The sequence below is a fragment of the Equus asinus genome, chromosome 17 (genome assembly GCF_041296235.1).
Source record: "Equus asinus isolate D_3611 breed Donkey chromosome 17, EquAss-T2T_v2, whole genome shotgun sequence".
In the NCBI taxonomy this organism is placed as follows: Eukaryota; Metazoa; Chordata; class Mammalia; order Perissodactyla; family Equidae; genus Equus; species Equus asinus.
This window is the reverse complement of record NC_091806.1, coordinates 37,759,162-37,773,349: the sequence shown is the minus strand read 5'-3', so window position 1 is coordinate 37,773,349 and position 14,188 is coordinate 37,759,162. Positions and strand designations below refer to the sequence as shown.

Here is a 14,188-nt window from a genome sequence, read left to right as displayed (position 1 = left end):
TTAACAGGCACTTCTGATTTGCCTCTGGTTAGAGGGGTGAACAACCCAAGTTTTCTCTTGCAGTAGAGTTCCATCATTTGATACACAAGGAAATATAACATTCAGATTCTCCCTGAAATGGAAGAAAGACAATAAAAAATAAAACCAGTCCCAATATAAACATTACGCAGCTATTGCTAAGAGCCTGGTAGTCATAAGTAAAGCAGTTTATACCTATGGGGATGGGGATGGGGGAGAGGGTACAGATTGAAGGTAAGGGAAGAGAAGAATTTAAAAGAAAGGAAGTGATCTATCCTTAAGACCATATCAAGTGTATAACAATTCAAGTGCAATGCATGTATAAGTGAATAAGGATGCTTTTGCCTCTGTAAGCTATGAAGTACATCCGAAATGTTCTAAGAATATCCCGGTACTCTCCGTAAAACATAGCTCCATCCCTTCGTTAATAGTCAAAGATTAACATACCTGTGGGCTTTCTGTAATATCCCTTCATTTGTGACTCAAGAATGAAGAACTGTGCTGCCTTATAGGCATTTGGCCCTTCCTGGAAGAAGTTGCAACCAAGCTTTACGGCACATCTGAGTTCACTTCCCCAGGGATTATCAACATATCTAAACCACCACTTTGTAAGCACAGTTTGACACTTATTTTTTTGAGATTCAGAACTTTGTTGATATTGGAATTGATGGATATTTTACCTTTGCATTGATCATAGAATTTCATATGACGCCCAAGAAAGACAGCTCTTATTTATATGGGATCCCTACCAGTTAGTGACAGATTAACAAAACCACTATGATCAGCAACACCTTCAACAAACACAGAAAATGCATGAATTTACCATTCCTGAACTGGAAGTTATTTAGGCATAATGCATCTTAATACAAATACATGACGTTTCCTTGCCAGTTGTATTGGCTCTTATCTAGGACATGCCTGGACAAAATCGTAAAATGCTAGTTCTGAGTGCCCTTACCATGGCCGCGTTATAAAAGCAACTTCCGCATCTTCATTTGCAATGATCGCTTTTGTTTTTATTTCCCATTTGGCAGCACTGCTGGTTTTATTATCTCTCCTTTCAACTTTAGTTAAAAGAGGGTACTGACTAAAGTGAGACAAGAAAATGGAGAAATACCATATGAGGCTAAAGATATATTTAGACCCTAGCATTGACAAGGCTGAATTTGGGGACAAATTCCTACTCCTAGTAGATGTATTGATTTCTACTGGTATTCCAGTACATTACAGGCAGTGTTTGTAGTGCTAAGTAGCATGGGCTTAGAAATCAAACTCTGGGTTCACTTCCCGGTCCCACCATCTACCAGCAAATGATCTTCAGCAAATAACTTAATTTCCCTGTGCCTCAATTTCCTCACCCATAAATTGGCATAATAGTATCTACCTCCTTGAGTTGTCATGAAGAACAAACACAATCATACAGGGAAGGTGCTTAGAACAGTGCAGGAAAATGGCAAATGATTAATAAATGTTAGCTATTTATTATTGCTATAATCTGTGAGAAGAACCCTACATAATGTGGCCCTTCTGTAATCATTGAGAGAAAAAAGAAAAATCTCAGTTCAAGATTTTAACCAGAAAAACCTTACAGAAAAATTGCCCAAAGAAAGTCCTGCCAAGTATTAGAATTTTGCTAAGAACTGATCAAAGCTGTTATGATCGAAAGATTGATTATCTTAGACTTTCTCAAAAGTTTCAGTCACTAAGATACAAAAAGAGATCTAAACCTGTGGATCTTGTTCTGGCATGTTCCATCTCTCTCCCTAGATCTTCAGCCCATCACAATACCTGCTGATCTTAACTCCTTGGTGAGTTCATATATCCCTTAGACCTTGTTTCTTGTTTATCTCCTTCAGAAATGTTAAATGTTGGCTCAAACTTAAAACTACAATAACCAGACTTGGCTAGTTAAGATCTATGAGGTTTTCAGTAACCCTGATACTTGTATCAAAAAGTGAATCATCATCACTCCATTTTTCACTATTCCTAGTATTCCTATATCCTAGGGGACAATTGTAATAACTTGAAAGAATACACGGCCAGGGATCAACAGATTGGTTTTCCCATTAGGATTTTGTGTCCTGCTTCCCCTGTTAGGCAATTTAACCTTTCAAGTTGGTTTTTCTTTTTTTAAAAATTAAGGTATAATTGGTATATATCAGGTTTGGTTTCTTATCTGGAAGGTAAAGAGGAAGCCAGAGGCCAGGACGAGAGTCTGGCACGCCATACTCACTTTCGGACAACACACAACAGCGGCATTTCAGCTCGGTCACTGGAGTTTCTTGAAATATACTTGATTTTAGTTTTAAGCAGAAGAGTCTCCTGGAGAGTCTAAGGGGACAATGAAAGGTGTTAAACAGATGTTTTTCTCAAGTGTCTCAGGAAACTTAAAGGCATTTGAATAGAAATTTATGGATCCTTCAAGCTCTCTAAAAATGGACACACTCTCACTGAAACAAGAAGTATATATTGAAGCATATAACACAGGATTGTTAACTATAATCACAATACCTACATTAGATCTCCAGAGCTTATTTATCTTCTAACTACAGTTTTGTGCCTTTTGAACAACATTGCCCCAATTCCCCCACCTCCCAGCTCCTGGTAACCACCATTCTACTCTGTTTCTATGAGTTTGGCTTTTCTAGATTCTACATATAAGTGATATCACACAATATTTGTCTTTCTCTGTCTGACTTATCTCACTTAGCATAATGCCCTCAAGGTCAATCCATGTTTTCACAAATGGCAGGATTTCCTTCTTTCTCATGGCTGAGTAATATTCCATTGCACATATGTACCACAACTTTATCCAATCATCCATTGATGGACATTTAGGTTGTCTCCATTTCCTGGCTATTGTGAATAATGCTGCAATAAACATGAGAGTGCAGATATCTTTTCGATATTCTGTTTTCATGTTCTTTGGATATATACCCAAACGTGGAGTTGCTGGGTCATATCGATAGAATATCCTAGAGACTCAATTAAAAAACTGTTGTAACTAATCAATGAATTTGGTAAAGTTGCAGGATTCAAAATCAACATACAGAAATCAGTTGTGTGTCTATACACTAACAATAAAACATCTGAAAAGGAAAATCCCGTTCACAATAGCATCAAAAATAATGAAATACTTAGGAGTAAATTTTACTAAGGAAGTAAAAGAACTGTACTTTGAAAACTACAAGACTTTGATAAAAGAAATTCAAGGGACAAACAATGGAAAGGTATCTCATGTTCAGGGATCAGAAGAATTAATATTATTAAAATGTCCATACTACCAAAAGCCATGCATATGTTGAATACAATCCCTATCAAAAAGCCCAATGGCGTTTTTCACAGAAATAGAAAAAATTGCCCTAAAATTTCTATTGAACTACAAAAGATCTTGGGTAACCAAAGCAATCCTGAGAAAAATAAAGCTGGAGGCATCATGCATCCTGATTTCAAACTATACTACACCCAGTTCAAGATGGCATCATAGAAAGATCCTGAACTCACTTCCTCCCACAGAGACACTGAATCTACAGCCATATATGGAAAAAACTAAACTATATACAAAGCTACAGTAATTAAAACAGGATGGTACTGGCATAAAACTGGACACTTCTTAATAAACATCCTTCATGCTCAATTCCATCTCAAATTTTGCTTCCTGTGGAACCCAGTCTGTGACATTCAGCTAGACCTGACAAAGTTCTATTACTTCTCTTAAAATTGCATTTGGGATAGTGAACAAAATAATGTTATAGTGAAGTTTCATTAGCCATTAAATTTTTTTAATGAAGCCAGAATCCCAATTATGTTTTTAGCAGTGGTTTGCATAATTGATCTTTCAGTGTGCCCAATAAGGCACACTAAAATATCTGGTAAATGGGGTTTGTGGCTGGTAAAGTGTTCATTTCGGTGCTTGGCTAGTGTTACTCCCTTCTTCTGTTTGCTCCTGGCCAAAATTCATGATTTGTAGTATGTCACTAGCTTGGGAAACTGCTTGGTAAACTTGTGATGCATCGAAAATGCTTTTCTCCTCTCAAACCTGTCAACTCCCTGGTCTGTTCCATCACTAATTGAGTTTTGTATCTACGAGGTGCACATTAGAGTTTGTAGTTCCTTCCCAACAAGAAAAAAACTATTTAGCATCTCCTTTCTTAATTTGCTCTGTCTTGAATCTGACTATTAGGGAAATCATTCCAGCCATATTACAATAGAAACTTAGCGACTTCTGGTTTGTGGACCTATTGAAGGAACCAGGTTTTAGGTAAAATAGCCATTTCTCTTACTTTGATTATGATGCCACAGTCACGAGGATGGTAGAAAAACTCATAGTAAACATCCTGCCACATGCCAGTGACAGGACAGTCATCTCCTAAAAATGCTTCATCAGGGTTCATATACAAATTGTGGAATAAGGTGGGTTTAATCCTGGCATAGAACCAAAAGCTGGTGCATTGTACTTGCACAGCTAAGAAGGAGAAAAGAGAAACTTTCTGTTAGTATTGCTGTTCCATAAATCAGCTCAGAAAAATTTAGCACAGCCTGTTAATACAAACGAAGAGATCATCCCTCCACTCAAATAAAACGTGTCTTAGAAATGAGCAAGTTTGCAAAAAGTGGTCTCTATATTTTGCTTTGACCTCTGAAAATACCCAGACAAGCACACATCCTTCAAAGAGCCTCTTAAGTGAATCCGTATGTGAAGTCAATACAAAATAAGATCTTAAGATCCAACTCTCCAGTCTTCTTTTATAAAGCTGGCATCATAAGAATCTGTCTATATTATAGCATCTATGCTAAGAAGTGGAGAGCATGGGAGAGGGGGAGGAGCAAAATGGCGGGGTGAGCTGACCTGGGATTCTCTCCCCTCCAAAATACAACAAAAGATTGGAAGAACTGAATTTCAAAGAACAAAAATAATGCCAGTTCATTAGAGACCTACAATACCAAGAAGGTGGAGATCATAAACTTTGCTTACACCTTCAGAGGCACTAGAACGGTGGGAGAGAACATTGCTCCCTCCCCTAGAGTCTGCGATCGCTGCGGCGCGGGTCGGGAAGGAGCAGGGGAGGGGCAGCGCGACGGGGGGATCATCCAGGACTCCTGCTGCTGATTCAGTGAAGACGCACTGACGGGGGGGGGGGGGGGGGGGGGGGGGGGAAGCTTCCATCTGCAGGGACCCCATAAATCAAGGGCCTTGGGAGACCAGAGAACAGAACTGATCTGAACCCAGACCAGCGCGTGTGAGTAACAGCCCCTCCCCCCTAACAAAGCCAGTGGGCGCAGCCATCTTGCCCCGAAGGCGGAGAGCTAACACGCCGCTCTCGACCCCATCTAGTGGTGACAGGCTGTAACTGCAACTGAATTCTACCACCATGAGAAAAAACCGCGCCTCTACCATCCAGCAATTTATAAAAGCCCCAGACCAGAAAGAAAACAATAAAAACACAGAATTAAGTCCTGAGGACTTGGAATTAGGTAAACTAAGTGATAATGAATTCAGAGCAGCTATAATCAAAAAACTCAATGAGGTAGAGAGAAAGATAGAGAAACAAGCCGAGTTCTGGAGTTACTTCACAAAAGAGATTGAAATCATAAAGAAGAATCAAACAGAATTACTTGAGATGAAAAACAAAATGGACCAGATAAAACAGAATACGGATTCCCTGAATGCCCATGTAGACAACATAGAGGAGCAAATTAGCATAATCGAGGACAGACAGGCTGAATGGCACCAGACAGAGGAAGAAAGAGAACTAAGAATTTAAAAAAATGAGGAAAATCTCCAAGAGATAATGGATTCAATGAGGAGTAAGAACATAAGGATCATAGGAATTCCTGAGAATATGGAAAAGGAAAATGGAGCAGAAAGTGTGCTTAACAAAATTATTGAAGAGAACTTCCCAAATCTAGGGATCAATGGAGAAATGTGTGTAGAGGAGGGTTTTAGATCTCCTAGATTTGTCAATGTAAAAAGACCTACTGCAAGGCACATAGTAGTAAAGCTGGCAAATAGGAATGATAAGGAGAGAATACTCAGGGAAGTAAGGAAAAAAAAAGAGAATAACCTATAAAGGAGCCCCTATCAGACTGTCAGCGGATTTCTCTACAGAAACCCTACAAGCTAGGAGAGAATGGAGTGATATATTCAAAGCTTTAAAGGATAAAAACCTTCAGCCAAGAATACTCTATCCAGCAAGAATTTCCTTCAGATATGAGGGAGAAATTAAATCTTTTCCAGACAAACAAAAGTTAAGGGAATTTGTAACTAAAAGCCCTCCATTACAAGAAATCCTCAAGAAGGCTCTCATACTTGAAAAAAGAAAAAAGGGAGAAAGGGGACACAATCCACAGACTAGGGAGACCGATGGATAGAACCAGAACAGGATAGCAAATATTCAATTATAGCATTAGGGTAAAGGTAAGGAAACTACCAAAACAAGGACGATCTTAGCACTCTAACTACAAATGAATAAGACGAGTTGGAATAAAAAATGAAAACAATTATTTAGGAGGGGAAGAGCAAAGGGTCTAAATCAGTATTGGTCAAGTAGGTAAGAGACCACCAGAGAATAGACTATATTATACACGAGATTCTAAATACAAACTTCAAGGTAGACACTAAAATAAAGTACAGAACAGAGTCACAAATCATAAATAAGGAAAAATCTAAGAAACCCAGCATAAGAAATTGCAGTATTAAATGGGTAGTCTAAAGCACACAGGAAAAGAAACACAGGAAAACAAGATAATGAGTGACAGATTAACAGCATTAAGTCCACATGCATCAATAATCACTCTCAATGTGAACGGATTGAACTCTCCAATAAAAAGACACAGAGTGGCAAAATGGATTAAAGAACACTATCCAACAATTTGTTGCCTCCAGGAAACACACCTCAGCCCCAAGGACAAACACAGACTCAGGGTGAAGGGGTGGAGGACAATACTTCAAGCAAATAGCAAGGAAAAAAAGGCAGATGTTGCAATTCTCATATCAGACCAAGTGGATTTCAAAATAAGACAGGTAAAGAGAGACACAGAGGGACAATATATAATGATCAAAGGGACACTTCATCAAGAAGATATAATGCTTATAAATATCTATGCACCCAACACAGGAGCACCAAGATTCATAAAGCAACTATTAACAGACCTAAAGGAAGATGTTAAAAACAACACAATAATAGTAGGGGACCTCAACACCCCACTCACATCAATGGACAGATCAGCCAGACAGAAAACCAACAAGGAAATAGTGGAGCTAAATGAAAAACTAAAACAATTGGACTTAATAGACATATATAGATCACTCCACCCTGAAAGAGCTGAATACACATTCTTCTCAAGTGCACATAGAACATTCTCTAGGATAGACCATATGTTGGGAAACAAGGCAAGCCTCTACAAATTTAAAAACATTGAAATAATAACAAGCATCTTCTCAGATCATAGTGCTATAAGGCTAGAAATTAATTACAAGAAAAATGCTGAGAAAGGCACAAAGATGTGGAGACTAAACAGCACACTACTGAACAAGCAATGGATCATTGAAGAAATTAAAGAAGGAATAAAAAAATACCTGGAAACAAATGAAAATGATAGCATGCCATACCAACTCATATGGGATACAGCAAAAGCTGTATTAAGAGGAAAATTCATCACAATACAGGCACATCTTAACAAACAAGAAAAATCCCAAATAAGCAACCTTAAAGCACACCTAACTGAACTAGAGAAAAAAGAACAAATGAAGCCCAAAGTCAGCAGAAGGAGAGAAATAATAAAAGTCAGAGCAGAAATAAATACTATTGAAACGAAAAAGGCAGTAGAAAGGATCAATGAGACAAAGAGCTGGTTTTTTGAGAAGATAAATAAAATTGACAAACCACTAGCCAGACTTACAAAGAAAAAAAGGGAGAAAGCTCGAATAAACAAAATCAGAAATGAGCAAGGAGAAATAACAACAGACTCTGCAGAAATACAACAGATTATAAGAGAATACTACAAAAAACTATATGCCAACAGAATGGATAACCTAGAGGAAATGGATAAATTCTTGGACTCCTACAATCTCCCAAAGCTCACTCAAGAAGAGGCAGACAATTTGAACAGACCAATCACAAGGAAAGAGATTGAAACAGCAATCAAAAACATCCCAAAGAATAAAACCCCAGGACCAGATGGCTTTCCTGGGGAATTCTACCAAACTTTCAGAGAGGATTTAATACCTATCCTTTGCAAGCTATTCCAAAAAATTAGGGAAGATGGAACACTTCCTAACACATTCTATGAGGCCAACATCATGCTGATACCAAAACCTGACAAGGACACCACGAAAAAAGAGAACTACAGGCCAATGTCACTGATGAACATAGATGCAAAAATTCTAAACAAAATTTTGGCCGCCAGAATTCAGCAATTCATCAAAAGAATCATACATCAGGATCAGGTGGGATTCATACCAGGGACACAGGGATGGTTCAACATCCACAAATCAATCAACGTGATACACCACATCAACAAACTGAGTAATAAAAACCACATGATCATCTCAATAGATGCAGAGAAGGCATTTGACAAGATCCAACAACCATTTATGATAAAAACTCTGAACAAAATGGGCATAGAAGGAAACTACCTCAACATAATAAAGGCCATATACGACAAACCCATAGCCAACATCATACTCAATGGGCAAAAACTGAACCCCATCCCCCTGAAAACAGGAACAAGACAAGGATGCCCTCTATCACCACTCTTATTTAACATAGTACTGTAGGTCCTGGCCAGAGCAATCAGGCAAGAAAAAAGAATAAAAGGAATCCAAATAGGGAGGGAAGAAGTGAAACTCTCGCTGTTTGCAGACGACATGATCTTATATATAGAAAACCCCAAAGAATCCATTGGAAAACTTTTAGAAGTAATCAACAACTACAGCAAAGTTGCAGGGTATAAAATCAATTTGTGTAAATCAGTAGCATTTCTATACTCCAGTAATGAGCCAACAGAAAAAGAACTCAAGAATACAATACCATTCACAATCGCAACAAAAAGAATAAAATACCTTGGGGTAAATTTAACTAAGGAAGTGAAAGACCTATATAATGAAAATTACAAGGCCTTTCTGAGAGAATTGGATGACGACATAAGGAGATGGAAAGACATCCCATGTACATGGATTGGAAGAATAAACATAGTTAAAATGTCTGTTCTACCTAAAGCAATCTACAGATTCAATGCCATCCCAATCAGAATCCCAATGACATTCTTTACAGAATTAGAACAAAGAATCCTAAAATTCATATGGGGCAACAAAAGACCCCGAATTTCTAAAGCAATCCTGAGAAAAAAGAACAAATCGGGAGGCATCACAATCCCTGACTTCAAAACATACTACAAAGCTACAGTAATCAAAACAGCATGGTACTGGTACAAAAACAGGTGCACAGATCAATGGAACAGAATTGAAAGCCCAGAAATAAAACCACACATCTATGGACAGCTTATCTTTGACAGAGGAGCTGAGGGCATACAATGGAGAAAAGAAAGTCTTTTCAACAAATGGTGCTGGGAAAACTGGAAAGCCACATGTAAAAGAATGAAAATTAACCATTCTTTTTCACCACACACCAAAATAAACTCAAAATGGATTAAAGACCTAAAGGTGAGACCTGAAACCATAAGGCTTCTGGAAGAAAACGTAGGCAGTACACTCTTTGACATCAGTATTAAAAGGATCTTTTCGGACACCATGCCTTCTCAGAGAAGGGAAACAATAGAAAGAATAAACAAATGGGACTTCATCAGATTAAAGAGCTTCTTCAAGGCAAATGAAAACAGGATTGAAACAAAAAAACAACCCACTAACTGGGAAAAAATATTTGCAAGTCATATATCTGACAAAGGCTTAATATCCATAATATATAAAGAACTCTCACAACTCAACCACAAAACATCAAACAACCCAATCAAAAAATGGGCTGGAGACATGAACAGACATTTCTCCAAAGAAGATATACTGATGGCCAATAGGCACATGAAAAGATGCTCATCATCGCTGATCATCAGGGAAATGCAAATCAAAACTACACTAAGATATCACCTTACACCCGTTAGAATGACAAAAATATCTAAAACTAATAGCAACAAATGTTGGAGAGGTTGCAGAGAAAAAGGAACCCTCATACACTGCTGGTGGGAATGCAAACTGGTGCAGCCACTATGGAAAACAGTATGGAGATTCCTCAAAAAATTAAAAATAGAACTACCATACGATCCAGCCATCCCACTACTGGGTATTTATCCAAAGAGCTTGAAATCAGCAATCCCAAAAGTCCTATGCACCCCAATGTTTATTGCAGCACTGTTTACAATAGCCAAGACGTGGAAGCAACCTAAGCGTCCAGCAACAGACGAATGGATAAAGAAGATGTGGTACATATATACAATGGAATACTACTCAGCTGCAAAACAGAACAAAATCATTCCATTTGCAATAACATGGATGGACCTTGAGAGATTTATGTTAAGTGAAATAAGCCAGCGAGAGAAAGATAATCTGTGTATGACTCCATTCATATGAGGAATTTAAAATTATGGACTAAGAACAGTTTAGTGGATACCAGGGGAAAGGTGGGGTGGGGGGTGGGCACAAAGGGTGAAGTGGTGCACCTACAACATGACTGACAAACATTAATGTACAATTGAAATTTCACAAGATTGTAACCTATCAATAACTCAGTAAAAAAAAAAAAAAAAAAAAAGAAGTGGAGAGCATGTTTGATCTCCTGTGTCGAACTGAAGTCCTCTATGCAAGTCCTTGTTTGTGTCTCCAGCTTCATGATATATAAAAGGAGGCATTGCGAGTTGATGCAGCAATAAAGACTTGTCCAGAAGACTAAAACCGAGCAGCCAGGCTTTTATAGAAACTGAGTGTCTATAGTGCCTTATCCTTCCCCTTCTAACTTGAAAAGCCTGGACAGTAATTTTTTTTAATCTGGGAAAGGAAACAATTTTCTGATATAATCTTCTATCTGGGCTAGGTTCCAGGAGGAGAGATTTAGAATAACCTAGAAATTACAGGATTGGGTAAGACATGAGATAGAAGAGTCAGGTTGACTATTTATCTTGTCCTCACTCAAGATAAATTCTCTTTGTTGCATTTAGGATACCGGAAGGAGCCTCAGAGGATACTGCAAACTCACTGGCCAAATGGAAACTATATAAACCTACAATCTTTTCACCAAAGAGGCTATATAGATTGCAAACAAGCACATGAAAAAAATGTTCAACATCATTAGCCATTATGGAAATGCAAATTAGAATCACGAGATGTCACTACACACCTATCAGAATGGCTAAAATAAAAATATAACATCAAATACTGGCAAGGACATGGAGAAACTGGACTACTCATACATTGCTGGTGGCAATGTAAAATAATATAACCACACTGGAAACAGTTTCCTAATTTATTTAAAAACTAAACATACAACTATCACATGACCCAGCAATTGAACTCTTGGGCATTTATGCCAGGGACATAAAAATTTATGTTCACATAAAGTGTACACAAATGTTTATAACAGCTTTATTCGTAATAGCCAAAGCTGGAAACATCCCAGATGGTTTTCAATGGGTAAATGGTTAAAGAACACCATGGCACATCCATGCCACGGAATACTACTCAGCAATAAAAAATAATGAACTATTGATACATGCAACAACATGGACGAATCTCCAGGGAATTATGCTGAGTGGAAAAAGCCAATCCCCAAAATTAACACACTGTATGACTCCATCTATGTAACATTCTTGAAATGACAAGATTATAGAAATGGAGAACAGATTTATACTTGCCAAAGATAAAAAAACTGGGATGGGAGGGGGTGGGTTGGCATGAGGAGTTCAGGAGGGAAGCAGAAGTGGCTCTCAAAGGGCAACATGAGGGATCTTCGTTGTGGCAGAAATGTTCTGTGACTTGTCTGTATCAATGTCAACGTCCTGACATATTATATTACAGTTTTACGAGATGAATCACTGGATGAAACGGAGTGAACGGTACCTCTCTCTATTTTTTTATGCAACTGTCATGTATTACACAACTGCATATGAATCTACAATTATGTAAAAATAAAAATCTTAAAAAAATCTGAAGCCTGAGTTGTTATTATTTCACACATTGTCAAAAACTAAGACGTCTACAAGCACCAAGTATTGGCAAAAATGAGAAGAAAGAAGTACTTTCATTCTTCTAGGAATGCTGTAAACTGACTCACTATGAGAACAACAGAGCAAGAGAGAGTCGAGTTTCAGATCTGCACACCTTGTGCCCTCATGATTCCATTCCTGGGCATGCGAAAAATGCTCAAGTACAAACAATACCTGTAACAGCCAAGCACTGGAAAAATCCTATCTATCAACAGGAAAATAGAAACAATTTATGAAGGATTCATTCAATAGAATACTGTAAAGTAATTAAAATAAATCAAAGCTACACATATAAATCTCTAATTTTGAACAATAAAAAGCTGTAGAATAAAGCAGAAATAAAAGTTTAAATGCCTGCAAAACATTTATGGATCCATAACTTTGACATAAAATTATAAAATGCACACAGAAATGAATAATTACTAAACTCACATCTGGGCAAAGAAGGAAGAGAAAGGCATCAGGGATGGCCATGAGGACTTCAACTCTATCTGAACTTTTACTTCTATCAGAAAACAAAATTTAAGCAAATGTAGCAAATTATTATGGATCTAATAAAGCTGAAAAGTGTGTAAATTTTAAGCCCTGACAGTTGGCTTTTCTTTCTGTAATGCAGGCACCTGACTTAAGCTTTGATTGCCAAGGCATCCATTTCAAAGAGGCATCTACTTCAATGAAGGAAATCTTGAATAAACACATTGCAGGCCACACAACTAGATAAAGAGCAAGGACATGTGTCCCCAACCCTACACCATGAGGTTCCTTTGTTTTAGAAATCCCAATTGATTTAGAGAACCAGCCATTTGGACCAATTTTTTTCCTTTCTTGTTCTCTCTTCTGGCACTTTAAATTCCCACTCTTATGTTTTAAATTCACAAAACCCTAGATGCCCACCCTCGACCCCAATAAAAGCAGAATCCTAGGCCCATGCTCTTTCTCTCTCTCTCTCCACGTGCAACCTCTCTATGTGGCCCCAGGTATGACTTTTACACTCCAGGGCCTATAAGCAATACTTTTGTTCTTCAAAGTTCCCTAATGGTTATTGCTGAAGGGCATTTTGCAATCATAATAAGAAGCAAAAGAGCCGGTCCAGTCATAACATTGGTTTGGAAAGAGGAGATGTCTGTGGGTAGCTCAGCCTGAGACCCAGGTCAGTGCTCCCAGGCATTTCTAGCCAATAGCATTATTATTGATGGGCTGAGACGGTACAAAACAGCGGGTCAATGAATATTTATGACTCCTTATAGAGGTCTGTTTTAAATATTTCCTTTTAAATATTACAAATTTTCCTTAAATAAAGGAAAGAAAAAAAGATCCTTATAAGCACTGAGATCCTTATGAGTACTCACACAGCAGATCTGGGTGGTCTTGTCAAATAGGTGACTTGACAGTTGGTCACCCCACATAGGAAGGGCTAGATGCTTCCCCTCAAACAAAATGGATTTATGAAGAAAAATGTAAAGGACAACTGAGCCCTTGATAAGGTTTCCTTCCTGTATGTCACTCTCCACAGGGTCCTGAGGACCTGCCACCATCCATGGAAGTCTCCTTATATTCAACCCACTTCAACTATTTGAGTCTCAAGAATGTGACATGGTCTGAAAGGGGTCAGAAGAGAAGAGGAGTTGAGGAAAGAAAGAAACTCTCAAATTTGAGCACATTCTCTAGCCTCAGTACTTGAATTCAAGAAGAGAAACATGACATGCGAAGATCAAGCATCTAAAAGAAACTTCCACTTTATGCATCCTTGGCTATTTCTAGGATTCAACTAGACCAAAATTGTGAATAATCCAAAAGCCACATTGAAAGCCCCATCCTTCAGCCCTTGTTCAGAAATTCTTATTCTCCAAATCATATGTTATACCTGACCAATCCTGAGCACAGGTCCATATCATAGAAAAAAGGAGAAAGAGACCTCTTAACCCCAAGAAGGTCTTCATTGGCCCAGATCGGAAACCAA

At 38.1% G+C, this 14,188-nt stretch overlaps 1 protein-coding gene across 1 annotated transcript; it reads right to left on the bottom strand.

Moving 5' to 3' along the window:
- OOSP1 (oocyte secreted protein 1) lies at nucleotides 1-14,168 on the bottom strand. The gene is made up of 5 exons (XM_044750455.2): nucleotides 14,093-14,168; nucleotides 4,302-4,483; nucleotides 2,252-2,349; nucleotides 977-1,105; nucleotides 1-112 (listed from the first exon to the last, which is right to left on the bottom strand). The coding sequence occupies exons 1-5, from the start codon at nucleotides 14,166-14,168 to the stop codon at nucleotides 1-3; spliced, it is 597 nt and encodes a 198-aa protein (XP_044606390.2).
- Nucleotides 14,169-14,188: the final 20 nt, after the last annotated feature.